The sequence below is a fragment of the Phodopus roborovskii genome, unplaced genomic scaffold, assembly GCF_943737965.1.
Source record: "Phodopus roborovskii unplaced genomic scaffold, PHOROB, whole genome shotgun sequence".
In the NCBI taxonomy this organism is placed as follows: domain Eukaryota; kingdom Metazoa; phylum Chordata; class Mammalia; order Rodentia; family Cricetidae; genus Phodopus; species Phodopus roborovskii.
In genome coordinates, this window is record NW_026126470.1 from 29692599 (window position 1) to 29707715 (window position 15117).

Sequence of the window (15117 nt, forward strand, 5' to 3'; positions counted from 1 at the left end):
GTCCAGGACCAAGTCACCCTACTGGGGAGGCCGCCTCCCATCTGTACTGTGTTTGGCATTATAGACCCTCCCGTGGAAACGGGGAGTCGGGCCATCTGAATCCGAGAGAACCTAAAGTATATAAAGCTCTGTGTTGGGCCCGCTAACTGTGACATTTATTTGTTTATATGATGTATTTTTCCGTTGTCTCTGTTGGGAACCAGCAGTCTGCTGACCCCGCCTCCAATGATGGGCGGGACGCTCATGGCCATGTCATAGCTAAGTCAGGCTTTATGTGGCTGCTCAAGCTTTACCTGGCTGCCAGGGGACGCATGTGCAAGTTTCCCTTTTAAAGCAAGTGCACCAAGTGCCCCTCCCTCTGGTCTTCTCTCTCTTTGCTTTCTCTCTTTCTCTTTCTTCTCTCTCTGTCTCTCTCTCTCTCCCCTGCTTTCATTGGCCACCAGCTACCCCCCCTTTCTCTCCCCTCTCTCAATAAACTCCATGTAGGTGCTGAGTCTCGTGCAGCAAAAGAACCAGTCTCCCCCGTACAGATGCTATCCCAGACTAAAATTAACATAGGACAGACTCCTTCCTCCCCTGTGTAAAACCATGAAATTTCCTGCCGCATCTGCTCCCGGACTGGGAAATTACAGCCAGGTGGCAAAGCAGAACACCATGATGGACAGCACCCAGCCCCTCCCTTCCCTCTGCAGGTGCCAGCCGCTGCACAGGGATGCAGGAACATGGCATGGGCGTTGACAGGGACACGACTTTGGTAAAGACTTTTATGTCAACTAAAAAATTAAGACTAACCAAATAGACGGTACATAGATATAATGGCCATGTGCAGACTTGGTACAGTCTGATGCAAAGAAGACAAAATATGATAAAACAGTGGGTGTAAGAGACAGGTCAAATGGGGCTGCAAATCCAGAGAATTCAGAGGTCCACAAAACACAGCAAAGCAGCACAGAGAGCATCAGAAGGAGCTTCAAGTGTTAAGAGTATAACTCTACTTCTCTGGGCAATAGAAGATAAAACAGAAGAAAGGATTGGCCAGACCCACCCCCAAAATAATAATATAATAAAAAACATAACAGGAGAGCGGGTAAACCCCAACAGAGTCAACAGTTGAGAGAGTGGAGGGTTCAGAGAGGCTCAGGGTTTCGAGGGAAATAAAAAAGTATATGTATGTGCTGAAAAGGTCAATCTGTGTTTTCTGGTATAGACATAAGTTTTGTTATAAATATAGAGCTAAAACAAAAATGGTTTAAATATTTTTGCTGTCTAATGTTAACAGCAGTCAGTCATTTATGGAAATAGCTCAAAATTTATCTCTGAACTGTGGTCATTAAATTCAGATAAAACTGTTTTATGGTTAAATCTTTTAAAAATTAAAACTAAAAGGTTAAAACTAGTAATACTGAGAATTGATAACATAAATTTAACAGTCATCCAGGTGATAATGGTTTTTAAAACATAAAACGTAGTTTATTTTTTATATCACAAAAAGATAAGTTAGTAGCCATCCTTATAAATAAGTATTAATAATTTATAATGGGGATAAATCTTACTCAGTCGCCTGTATATGTTTTCAAAGGTTAAGCTTAAAACAAAGTTGTCTATTCAGATATATCTAAGCAGATGTCTAGTACTACAGAGATCTACAGAATATGGCATTTACAATGTTACCTAGAAAGCTTATATCAGACAGAGAATCCTAGTTCCTAACAATGACCCAAGGTCTCTAAAGAAGATTATGGGCACCACGGATTGTGACGACACTGACCAGTGAGCAAGATGCTCAAATGTGATGCCTGCTGCCAGGCAGGACCTGGCTTGGACTGTGGACAAGCTGCAGGGTACTGGAAAATTGATTACAACACCGTTGCCTAGACAAAATATGGCCAGTCTTTTATACACACACACACACACACACACACACACACACACACACACACACAGAGAGAGAGAGAGAGAGAGAGAGAGAGAGAGAGAGAGAGAGAGAGAGAGAGAACCCTCTCACTTTGTGGACCTGGCAAAGATTACTTCTGCCCCCCAACGCTATAGAGACTCAGTTATGGCTAACTGTATATGGACTGGTCACTGTCAATTTTTAATAGATTCAAAAGTTACATAAAAGTAACTTCTCAGATCTCTGATAGTGTTGATGCCTGGGCTAGCCATTACTTTGTCAGCTTGACAGCATTAGGCTGCCTTAATATGACTCCTAAAAAAGTATCTAAAAATATAAAGACATATAAGTCCTAAAGATATAAAATAATTTAAAATATAAAAATTCAGAGCTTAACATTTAATAAAGTCCTGAGAAGCCAATAGAGCGGTGACACCTGCTGTTCAGTCACAAGCTCAAGGTTTATAATTTATTTTGGTTGTCATCTAACTATAAATGTAAAGGGCTTTTCATCAGGCCTAAGGCTCCTCTGTCCAATCTATACCTGGATCTGTCTAGACAGAAGAAAAACATGTACAAGCTTCTAACCCAAATCTGTAGTTTTTGCCAGGACTCAAAGGTATAAGTACATTCCTGCTGTTTTACAGATACCCGATATCTACTTTTTCTACAATATGGAGTTCAGTAGACTGGTAATAATAATATATCTAAAACTTGTATGTCCTTTTATATAATAAAGTTCATATAGGCTTCAGAGGATCAAAGGTCATAAAACTTGGATCCACTTCTCACAGGTCAAAAGGACTCCAGAGAAGAACAGCTTTTATTATCTGCCCTGTCTGTTCCTGAGGATGCGATTTTCTCCCTGGTCTGGGGACTCCTACCCTTCTTAATCACTAAAACTTTGGGCCTAAGAGTTCCAATTAAATATATAAGTTTTAACTTCTGTTCCCAGTTCAAACATGTCTCAACAGAGTTCTGCTTTCTGGCTGATGAGCATCAGTTACTGACTACAGCCTGCTCCTAAAGACTGCTAGCCCTGGACTTGCTGTGGATGTGAACCAGCCCAGCTGATGTGAATCTTCAACAGAGTCTGCGAACTAATGCCTCTGATAGACGTTCCATTTCCTGAACGCCCCTCCCCTTTCTTTTGACTAGCATTTCAGCCTTCTCGGGCCCCAGACAACACCCCAAAATCAGCAGTAAGTAGCACAGCAAAGAATACGTTGCCCCTTTTCCCTGGTTGAGATGCTAACATATATAGGGGACAAGATGACTAACCTGTACCCCAAACCCACCAGAAGTCTTCTAATTACTAGAGACCCAAGATTGGGCCTCTACGGTTCATAGCAAAGCAGGGAATGTGAGGGAAAAAATAATAACTAAGAGATACAGAACTCGTGGCAAGAAGGAAAAATTAGAACAAGTGCTTCCGCCAATAGATATAGATAACTCCCTGACTGGAGAGCACATTCTCCCTGTCCCCCATTATCTTAGAACAAGGCCACTGAGCCCACTGGTCCTTGAGAAAGAAAACCCCCTAACCTTGCAGGTGCGCTAAATTATCCCGCCTTGTAAAAACTTTGTACCCTATGAAATCTCTGTAACCTTGGAAAACTTATGTATGGGCTGAGACCAGCAATCTCAAGACTCCCTTTCCCTTTAAAAAACGCTTCTCAAGTGTAAGCAGGTGCCTTACTCTCCTGATAGAGTGAGGTCCCAGCTGGTTGGGTGCTTAGCAATAAAATCCATTTGCTTCTGCACTCAGGAGTTAGGGTTAGTCACTTCCTTGAAGGCTGAGGAGACCCCATGGGCACAACAGGCAGAACTTCCCAGTATCAGAACTACAGAAGCAGCAGGTCACGGGAAAAGAAGTACGAGGAGACAACTTCTGTTTGAAAAACTCTCGCTAAAAGTTAGAAAACACAAATAGCTCTGCTCTAAAGTGAAACTCCATCATCCTGCAATGTATCAAGCGGACTACAGAGATCCACAGCTGGTTACATTGTAAAGATTGCGCAGCCATGTGGTGCTAGCCCCAAGTGATAAAACTACAGTACAAACCCTACGGCTAGAGCTCAGGAGAAAGGATGTTAAAGCCAGGGGCCCAGGGCACCTGTTGGTGGACAGTGTCTTCTAGACATGTCAGAGATACAGGGTCCGTGAAATCTCAACAGGATTACCTAAATAAGACATGATTAATGGAAATGCCAACTGACATGTCAGCTTGGATGGTGGAGTTTCCCAAGGCCCCACCCCTAGAAGAAGAGTTTCAGGCAATCAATGAGGAGACAGAAAATCAGTCTTCTCCAGGGACACGTTCCTCATAGGCAATCCGATCCAAAGCAGTCAGCCCTAAACATGTGTACACATAGACAACACTAACGAGCTCAATAGGATGTGTGAGCGTGGATGTGCGTGTGTGTGTGTGTGTGTGTGTGTGAGAGAGAGAGAGAGAGAGAGAAAGAGAGAGAGAGAGAGAGAGAGAGAGAGAGAACACGAGGGGTACAGGAGGGGCTGGATGGGGATGGAGGGTGAAAATGGTATAAACCCAGTCCTCACTTCTGAAACTCAAAAAACCAAAAGTAAAATTGTAAAATGAAGCTTCAAAGAATCTCTAAGGGAGAAAAGGGGGAATGAACAGCTGTGACAAGAAGGGATGTACAAAACGACAGAGGCGCAGGCAGATGAGCAAAGTCCACTTGAGGAAAAAAGCCTGAGTCACAGTGAGACAGAAGTTGTTAGGAAAACCCATAGTCATCGGCAAACATGTGGCTTTTATCATCAGGAGTGGGTGGAGGAGTCTGCCCGCACGTGAACCCCTGGACACACCTTCGGGAGTTCCTTCCCAGTGGAGACTTGACTGGGGCACCACGGTGCATGGGAGGATCCCATATATAACTAACGTATTAACTGGCGTTAAGCAAGCATCAATGTCGGTACTTTTGGCACAGTCCAGCAAATGCACACTCTCCCCACAAGGGCATGCTGGGAATCGCTCCGAGAAATGTGCCCTGCCCACACACAGGCGGTACGTTTAATTTTCATGAAGACTATTTGATTGAAATGACCGTGGAGAGGCTGCTCCCAAACTCTGGCTGCTCTTGGGTGACCCCAGCCAGCTGAACCCTGAGCTACCCAAGGCGTAGAGATCTTCACGTCGGGGGTGTCTCAGAGGGTGAAACATCCTGCCCACACTACACAGCTGCATGTGGCTAGCAGTGGGCTTGAGGACAGGAAGAAAACTACCTCGGGGAAGCATGCACTACTTGGCAGCAGACATTCCCCCAGTAGGAACCCGACGGCAGTGCACCTAGCCCTGACCCCGCTGCACAGAAATTGTCCTGCGCCTTTCTGTGCTCCTCTTGAGATTCCTTTTCTTCCTATTTACTTTTACTTTGTTTTGTTCTTAGCACTATCTTTTAACTTCAGCATATTCTTTGCATTTTTACTTGTCTTTCCTCTTCTAATTTTGTTTGTGCTTTGTTTCTATTGTTGTTTTGTTTTTTGTCTATTTGTTTTCTTTCTTTAAAAAAATTCTTAAGTGACCTTTGCTTTACTTTGTCTGCCTGTATGTGCGTGCACATGGGACCACATGTGGAGGTCAGAGGTCAACTTCCAGGAGTTGGTTTTCTCCTTCCACGCTGTGGGGCTCAGTTCAGGATTGGCAGGGAGCCCTTCTGCCGACTGAGCCGCCATCTTGCCAGATTTCTTTTTCTGTTTTACTTTCCCTATTTCCTCCTTCTACTCCTCCTACATTTAACACTATTGTGACTTTCCCTTACTGGTTTTAAACAAAACAAAACAAACAAACAAAAAAAAAAACTGCCATGTTTCTAGTTCCTGTTTCCCGTGTAACACTGTGTCCATGTTAAAAATTTGGGAGTTACTCTGGTGCTGCGGTCACTTTGTCCCACTAGGTCCTGCCGCCCTAATAACTAATATATATATATTAAACTGTTGGCCGATGGCTAGGGCTTCTTATCAACTAGTTCAGTGGGTAGAGCATGGGACTCTTAATCTCAGGGTCGTGGGGTGCATGTCCCCTATTGGGTACCATTTTGTTGTGCAGTTTTCTTGTCCTGCCTGGTCCTGCAGCTGCTTCAACCCCAAGTAAAAACACAAAGACTTAAGTTAATTATAAAACGCAACAACGATTCCATGTGTGCGTCTCTGAGGTGAGAGTTTTGCTTTTGCATTGAGGTTACTGACCTACGGCATTTTGTCTGCTGCATTTTCCAGAGATTCCAGCCGCACAGACGGCTCCATTCCAATGTTCACACTAAAAGGAAAAGCCAAGCTGAGAGCCATACTCACGGGCTCCTTCAACTTTGCAACTTCTCCAGGACCCTCGTTCTGGTAAGATTCCCTTGTATGTCATGAGCTATCTCTGTAGACAGGAGTTTCCTGCCCCGGCCTCCTGGTCCCCAACCTGACAGCTACTCCGAGGCTTATGTTAACTTTAAATGCTCAGCCAATAGCTCAGGCTTATTACTATCTACCTCACATTTTAGGTTAACTCATATCCCTTATTTACGCTCTACCACGCGGAGGTACCTTTATTAGCAGAGCGCGTCTTGCTCCCTCTGCATCTGGTTGGAGGCTCCTGACTCCGCCCTTGTCCTTCCCATCATCCTTAGTTGGATAGCCCTGCCAATGCTTCCTGCCTGGCTGCTGACCAATCAGCATTTAACTGTATCAATTTGAGTGACAAATCTTTACGAGAGGTTACTCCACAGCATGTGTCCGCCACAAGCTGTGTCTCTGCTAAGTATGCTCAAAAGCTGAGCTTTAGTGGGGACTTGGGCTGCTGGCAACTCCAGGGAGGAGCCGCTGCAGCCACCAGAGAATCTCTCAGAGATTCTCTGAGAGGATGGGGTTTGGAGAGAAAGGAATGAGGGCTTTCAGGATCAAACAGGAGTGAATTGGAGGTTCCGTCCAAACGGAGGTCTCTGGGGTGGAAGATTATTTTGTTTATGCTGCGCTTGCTTAACTCTGTGAAGCTGTGCTACTGCGTCTGTCTGAAAAACACCTGGTGGTCTAATAAAGAGCTGAACGGCCAATAGCGGGGCAGGAGCAAGGACAGGTGGGGCTGGCAGGCAGAGAGAACAGACAGAAGGGGGAACGGAGAAGAGGACCAGAGAACAAAGAGAGGAAGACATCGGGGCTCAGCCATCTAGCCACCCAGCCAGCCACGGAATAAGAGTCAGAGTAAGGGATACAGAGATAGAGAAAGATAAAACCCCAGAGGCAAAAGAGGGATTGGTTCATTTAAGAAAAGCTGGCTAGCACAAGCCAATTTAAGGCCGGGTGTTCATAACTAAGAATAAACCTCCGTGTGTGAGTTATTTGGAAGCTGGGTGTTGTTCACACACACACACACACACACACACACACACACACACACACACACACACAAAAGCCAAAAGAGTAAGAGCAAAACCAGGACAGCAAGAGGCTCCTCAGATGGGTGCTTGCTGGCATCTTCTTTTTGTCTAAACTGCTCGTCTCAGTAGTCAGAAGAAATGTGAGCATGTCCCTGGGCCTTGGAACAACTTCAAGGTGTGTGCCCCAAGGGGACGTGGCTCTTTGGTCCTGGTGGACTGGAAGAAAGGGTCCCTGAGAGATGGGTTTGGGGCTGTAATCTTGATGGAGCCTCTGAGAATCCTACTGAGCAAGGATAAAGGCTACTCACATTAAGGCCAATTCAGCAAGCATTATTTACTATGCACAGGACTGAACCTCCATAGCAGGTCTGGGGAGAGCAGTATGGGTTGTCTTTTCAGGCCTCCTTTTATAGGGAGAAGATACAAACTGCGTTGTCAAAGGAATGTGGCGACTTAAGGTCTTATAAGCAAGCAAATTTACAGAAGCAGGTAGCTGATAAGATTATTTAACAGACCAGACCATCTTGGCAGAACATCTCAAGATATCTCAAGATTTCCTCGGTAGAACACCTCATCTTATCAGGGGAGAAGCTCAGGATACATTCAAAGGGGGGGGGGCATGTCAAATTCCAGAAACATATTAAAGCATGATCAAACTTGCGTTTTGCAGTAAACAGAAACAAACTTATTCCAACCTTGTAACACAATGACTTCCAACCTTAACATGGACTTCAAGCTGGCCCATCATTGGTTTTATTCCAAAGTAGGACAAAGAGTTCAGTGTTTGCAAATCAGTAAATGCAATGTAATCACATGGTCGTCTCAATAGACCCAGCAAAGGCCTTTGATAAAATCTAACATTGCTTCATGATTGAAAACTCAGGAGATACTAAGAATGAAGGGAACACTTCTCAACTTAGCAAAGGGATACAAGACAAACCTGTAGATTGCATCATGCTAAGTGAAGCCTTGTATTTACACTAAGTCTGTATGGATCAAAGATCTTAATATAAGACCTGAGCCATGATGGCACATGCCTTTAATCCCATAACTGGATGTTGAAGCAGATGGATATCTGTGAGTTCAAGGCCAGCCTGGTCTATAAAGTGAGTTCCTGGACAGCCAGGCTATTATATAGAGAAATCCTATCTTGAAAACTCAAAAGAGGTGGGGGGGGGGATGAAGGAAAGAAGGAAGGAAGGAAGGAAGGAAGGAAGGAAGGAAGGAAGGTACCTGAGACCCTGAAACTTGAAAGGAGAAGGCAGGACAAATAATTTAAGACATAGGCACAGGTTGGGACTTTCTACATAGGACTCCGGTCACTCAGGAAGTAATGTCAGTGAATAACTGGCAACTTGTGGGATTAAATTGCTTTTGCACAGTGAAGGGAACTATAGTGGAGTGAAGAGATGGCACACAGAATATGAGAAGATCATTGCTTAGTGTGTGCCTGACCAAGGATTAATATCTAGAATATATAAAGAACTCAAAAACCTAAACAACATGAAATCCAACAACCCAACCAATGAGTTGGGCACCCTCACCTAGACTGAGAATCCATCTTCCCCAGGTCACAATGATGGTCATTGAGGCACTGAACAGAGGCTGGAGAGATGGCTCAGCAGTTAGAGGCATTGGCTGCCCTCACTGGTTCAGTTTCCAGTATCTACATGGAGACTTGCAACTGTCCGTAATTCCAGTTCCAGGGACTCTGATCTCTGATGCCCATTTCTGGCTTCCACAGGCACCAGGCATGCACACGGTATGCACACGTGTGCACACACACACACACACACACACACACACACACACACACACAGAAAATAAATAACAAGTCAGAGCAGAAGGAATCCATAGCCAGTGCCCGAGGGGAAATGGACTACTGCAGTCACTACTGACGGCAATATGGAATGTGCTGGTTTGAATGAAAGTGGCCCACATAGGTTCATAGGGAGTGACACTATTAAGAGGTGTGGCCTTGTTGGAATAGGTCTGTGTGTCCTTGTTGGAGGGACTGCGTCACTGGGAGTGAATTTGAGGTTTCAAGTGCTGAAGCCAGGCCCAGGGATTGTCTCTACCTGCTGTCTGACAACCCATATGTAGACTCCTCAGGACTCTCCAGCACCATGTCTGTCTGCATGCTGCCATGCTTATCAACAAGACAATGGACTAAACCTCTGAACTGTAAGCCAGCCCCAATTAAATGTTTTCCTCTATAAGACTCTCCCTGGTTGTACCTCTTCGCTGCAGCAAAACCCTAAATGTGACAGGCAATTTCTCAAAAAATGAATAATCAGTCCATCCTGTTACTCTGCTATTGCAATTCTGCAGTTCCAGGGCACTGAAAGTTACCCCAGAGACAGTTGCACACCAAAGCTGACTCAGTCACAGTTCATGGTGCCAAGTTATGGGACCAACCTGGGTACCCAACGATGTAGGGATGGGCACATGCGCACGATGGAATTTTCCAACTATAGAGAAAAGCAGGGTTTTGTCGTCCGCTGGAAAATGGGTGCAACTGGAGGTAATCCTATTAAGCACCAACTTAAGCCTTCAGAAAGACAAACATCACATGCGTTTTCCCATTTATGGATCCAAGATGTAATAGATATATATGTAAGCATACATAACATGAAAGCAGAAAGGAGGGGAAGAGAGGGAATGCACTGTGAGGCTGGAGAAGGCCCAGGGAATGTAAGGGGAGTGCGTTCAACGTGCAGTAGATAAGAATACAATTTTATTCATGCAAATAAAGCAGTGTTGCGTGGGAAATAAGATTCTGGGACACAGTGCAGGCTGATGGATGTTTATTCGGGGAGAAATCACTTACACCAGAAACAGATGACCGCCGCAGATTCCCACTCCAAGGATGCCCCCAATGCATGCGCTGTCTCCAACCAGGAGGTAAGAGAGTGAGCTGGGGTCCTCGTCCCCAGACTGTGGTCAGTACAACAGGAGCAGTCAGGGTGGACATCTCAACACAAAACAGTGCACCCTGATGTCCTCTAAAGAACTTTACAGGGGCTGCCCTGGGCCCTGGAAGCAGCTGTTCTGACCTGCAGGGACAGAGAGTACTTTCGAGTGCCCGACGTGTGAGCCCTCAGTGACTTAAAAATGTTTCCTGCAGTTTATGGGAGACCTAGCCAAGAACTGGCCAGCAGTTCATGTTTGCGTCTTTATTTGTTTGTTTTTCATACAGCCATTAGGTCCCTACTCACTCTTTACACCTCATTCTCCACTAGCGGTAAAGACTTCATTTGCAGAGAAACGTTATAAACTCCAGGATGGAAAAGCAACGGTCAGGGCAGATCCCGTTTCTCAAAGCAAGATGGAAAGCCCGGGCAAGTTAAGGGCAGAGAAGCGGGTGTGAAAGTTCAGACCTAATCACATGACCAACTGGACAGTTCTTGGCTGCCAGGTGAGCAGCTGTCAGGAGCCCCAAGAGCTGTTTGGCAAATTCCTGGCTTCCCTTTTCCAGCATTCTTCCTCCTAAGTTTCCCAACCATGACCTTCTAAGTGTCCTTCAAGAGAAAGTGCTAGGCTTAGAAGTGTCCCAGGGGTCTCCGTAATCAGGTGTCACCCTTTCTCCCTTGTTTTAACTGTCTATCAACACGTTCCCCATTCTGACTGTTTAAAAAACTATCTAGTTCCTCTTGTGGTACACTATTAAAACACTGAATCCATGTGCAGCGCCAACACGTGGACCATCACTGACTAAACATTCACTAGTAAGTGATGTCTCACTGTGAGATGGACACTTCACCCAACATTAACTCAGACTGGCTCGTCTTGTTTGCCCTGAAGCTCCACTGAGTTGTGCCAAGGGCAGTACCCAAGACTGCTTAAGAGTCTGGGCTCTGGGCCGAAGGTCCCCAGGCATACAATGCTCTGGATGTTCACACAGACTCTCAATCCAACATCTTAGCCCGGAGTCGGCTGAATTAGTTCTTCTGGCAGGTGCCTCTCGCTGTCCACTCAGCCATGTCGTCCTGCAGCCGCGTGGCCCTGGTGACCGGGGCTAACAAGGGCATCGGCTTCGCCATCACGCGGGACCTGTGTCGGAAGTTCTCGGGGGACGTGGTGCTCACCGCGCGCGACGAGGCGCGGGGCAAGGCGGCGCTGCAGCAGCTGCAGGCGGAGGGCCTGAGTGCCCGCTTCCACCAGCTGGACATCGACGACCGGCACAGCATCCGCGCCCTGCGCGACTTTCTGCTCAAGGACTACAGGGGACTGGACGTGCTGGTCAACAACGCGGGCATTGGCACCTGGCCCAAGAATAAGCCACCAAGTAGGAAAAGTGACTTCTTTAAGAGCGCCCAGCCAGGTCAGTCTGCTGTTGGCCTGGCAGGGCAGCGGGATGGGGAAGAGGCACCTTGGCTTGTGGAGGTCTCAATAGGCTCCTCGGGAGGAGCAAGATATGTTGGCAGTTTAAGAACAAAATGAATATTTCAGTGTTATAGGGTGCCTGAACAGAAAAACTCCTGAGAGGCCTGAGTAAGTTGAATGAAGTCTTTATTAAATGCTAGCAAGACTGTCCCAAGAAGAGTAGAGTAAACCCAAAGGCCAGTTGGTTTGCATTTTTCAAGAGCAAACAATGCAATTGTGACATAAAGAAAGGCAGCTCTGGACATGGACACCAAGCAAGTGTTGCTTACAAAAGCATAAGGAAATGGTAACAGTCAGGCACTTAAACAATGCAATACGGGGTAACATTGTATAGCAATTTAGGGCTGGTGCAGAGACCAATTTTACCCAAGATAATTTTAGCACTTAAATTATTCTTCGGAATATTTTCATGATATGGCATACCTATAGTTCAGTAGCCTGCTATACCAGAGCCTAGAAGTTTCCACTCAAAGAGACTTAACCAGTTATCTGGCTTGACTCTGGGATCCTCTGCAAGTTTATATGAAGTCAGGAACCTCACAGAGGCACCATGATTCCTTATTGGTGACTGTCCTATCATGAAGAGACACAATGACCAAGGCAACTTTATAAAAAGGAAGCATTTAACTGAGCACTTGCTTACATTTTTAGAGGGCTGGCCCATGATCACCAAGGCGGGAGGCAGACAGGCGTGGTGCTGGGGGAGGAGCTGAGATTGGAGAGAGATTGGGACTAGGCCTGTGGTGTGTGTTGTGGGATAATCTTTCTGTACACTGTGAAGATGGATCACTCTAGCTGGTTTAATAGGAGGCGAAATGGCCAATAGCCCGGCAGGATTTTCAGGACAGGGAGTGTGCTGGGAAGAAGAAGGCAGAGATGCCAAGAGACACAGCACAAACAGGATAGGCAATGGAGATGAAGTAATAGATAAAGTAATAGAAATGGGTTAAGTTAGGTTATAAGAGCTAGGTAGAAAGAACCCTCAGCTATCGGCCAAGCGTTCATAGTTAAGAAGTCTCCATGTCACTACTGGGGAGCTGATGGTCCCCACAAAAATGTCCCACTACAGACGTGGGCTCTTGAAACCTCAAAGTCCTCTCCCAGTGACACACTGTTCCAGGGTCACACACCATAGTCCTTAACTAACAGTCCCAGCCCCTGTGGGGACCGTTCTCGTTAGCAGCACCCATCAGGACTTGCCTAACTAGACTGCAAGCCCACCGTTGTCTCAAGTTCTGACTATTGACCCCTCCTGGTCTGTGTTCTCTTTCTTTCCCGCAAGGCACGGATCCTACCCACTTCCACATCCAGTCAGAAGCAGCAATGAAAACAAACTTTTTTGGTACCCGAGCTGTCTGCACTGAGCTCCTCCCTCTAATAAAACCCCAAGGTGAGCCTGCCCTCCTGGCCTCTGCTCTCCTGAAGTCTGCTTGCCTGGGATCTGCCCTCCTGGTCTCTGCCCTCCTGGTCTCTGCTCTCCTGGAATCTCACAACGTAAGCTCCCAGCATACCCCTAGAAGACCCCCGTACTTCTCAAGGCTGTGCTTGCAGACCTCAGAGAGCCGCTCTTTCCAATGCCGCTTGCCTGGTCGATCTGCCTCAAGCTTATCTTCCGCTACCATGGTTCTGGCTGGGTGCTCTTCTCTAAATTCATTCTCGGTATTCTCCCATGTGGGGATTTTCTATGCTAAGCCCGTTGCTTCTTGCAACTCATCATTTCCATTCCGTTGTGCATCGTAGGCAGAGTGGTGAATGTGTCGAGCGTCATAAGTCTTGATGTCCTGAAAAACTGCAGCCGGGAGCTGCAGCAGAAATTCCGAAGCGAGACCATCACTGAGGAGGAGCTGGTGGGGCTCATGAACAAGTTTGTGGGAGACACGAAGAAGGGGATTCATGAGAAAGAAGGCTGGCCTAACAGTGCGTATGGCGTCACCAAGATTGGGGTGACGGTCCTGTCCAGAATCCACGCCCGGAAACTCAGCGAACAGAGGAGAGGGGACAAGATCCTCCTCAACGCCTGTTGCCCAGGGTGGGTGAGAACGGACATGGCGGGACCAAAAGCCACCAAGAGCCCAGAGGAAGGAGCAGAGACCCCCGTGTACTTGGCCCTTTTGCCCCCAGATGCAGAGGGGCCTCATGGGCAGTTTGTTCAAGAAAAGAAAGTAGAACAGTGGTGAACTCAATCAACTTTCCCCTCTTCCCACAGCACCTGGTTTCCTAATCTGTCCTAAAGTGACGCTGAACTCTAATTCTAATTCTACCAGTTTAGTGATTTCCTCAAGGAGATAAAATGAAACTGCTGGAAATAAACACTGAAAATCAAGATGCACTAAACGATTCTTTACCTGTGTTCATCTAGTTGTGTGTGTGTGTGTGTGTGTGTGTGTGTGTGTGTGTGTGTGCTTGTATGGGGGTGCTATGTTAGACTGTGTTCCCATGCACAGTGTGTGTATATGCACATGCATACTTGGTATTACATAGACATTAGAAGAAAACCTTAGGTGTGGGTGTTTTGGTGGCCTCCTTTTCTATTGCTGTTGAAATAATTTTGTGATAACTTAAATTATTTTTATTAATTCTTCGACAATTTCACATATTCATGCGATGCGTTTTGAGCGCATTCATCCCCTGCTCCTCCCTCCTACTCCCTCCAGATACACCCCCCATTTCCCCCACCCCCTTCCAACTTCATGTTTTTGCTGCTGCTGCTGTTTAAGCAAGCTTGCTTGACCTACCTGGGGCATATCCTTACAGAAAAATAACTTCTCCTCCCTGAGAAGCTGTCACCTGCCAATAGTTCCGCAGTCAGTGGTTGGGGTTTATGGCCACCTCCCCACTCTGTGCTAGAACGGTGGCTGTCTGTGTGTAGGCAGTCACAGATGTCACAGAGTTCGTGACTGCAGGGGTCCTATCATGTTGAGGAGACACGGATTTGCTCTGGTTTTCCCCAGCCTGTGGCTCTAATGATGTACCTTCTGCCTCCTGGAGGGTGATACAGGCATCCTATTGGTTGGTGAGCACCCTCAGATCCTCACTAACTTTGACCAGTTATGAGTGTCTTCACTAGCCATCATCCACAGCACACAAATAAACGTCTCTGAGGAAGGTGGGAGCTAAACTAACCCACAGGTAGAGAGGTGCCGATTTAGAGGGTAGTTACACACTGTGTCCATTCAGCAAGTTAGTATCAGTAAGTTCAAACTTGTGAGTGTGAGTTCCCCAGCCCAGGGTTCTTGGCCAGATTTACAGTCCTAGGCACGTGTTTCCTCCCGTAGAGCAGGCCTTAAATCAGTGATTCTCAACCTGTGGACCATGACCTCCACAGGGATCGCACACCAGATATCATGCTTACATTATGATCCATAACAGCAGCAAAATTACAGTGAAATAATGTTAAGTCTGGGGGTCACCACAACATGAGGAGCACTATTAAAGGGGCTCAGTATCTAA

The 15117-nt window shown here is 46.4% G+C and overlaps 1 protein-coding gene across 1 annotated transcript; it reads left to right on the forward strand.

The window, feature by feature from the left end:
* Positions 1 to 11046: 11046 nt before the first annotated feature.
* Positions 11047 to 13868, forward strand: LOC127227539 (carbonyl reductase [NADPH] 1). The gene is made up of 3 exons (XM_051191916.1): positions 11047 to 11605; positions 12950 to 13057; positions 13408 to 13868. Exons 1-3 carry the CDS (start codon positions 11263 to 11265, stop codon positions 13842 to 13844), a joined length of 888 nt encoding a protein of 295 aa, XP_051047873.1. The 5' UTR covers positions 11047 to 11262; the 3' UTR covers positions 13845 to 13868.
* Positions 13869 to 15117: the final 1249 nt, after the last annotated feature.

Coding starts and splice junctions, on each gene's coding strand:
- LOC127227539 (XM_051191916.1), top strand. CDS start 11,263: ATGTCGTCCTGCAGCCGCGTGGCCCTGGTGACCGGGGCTAACAAGGGC. Junction 11,606..12,949: donor CTTTAAGAGCGCCCAGCCAG/GTCAGTCTGCTG, acceptor CTTTCCCGCAAG/GCACGGATCCTACCCACTTC. Junction 13,058..13,407: donor CCCTCTAATAAAACCCCAAG/GTGAGCCTGCCC, acceptor TGTGCATCGTAG/GCAGAGTGGTGAATGTGTCG.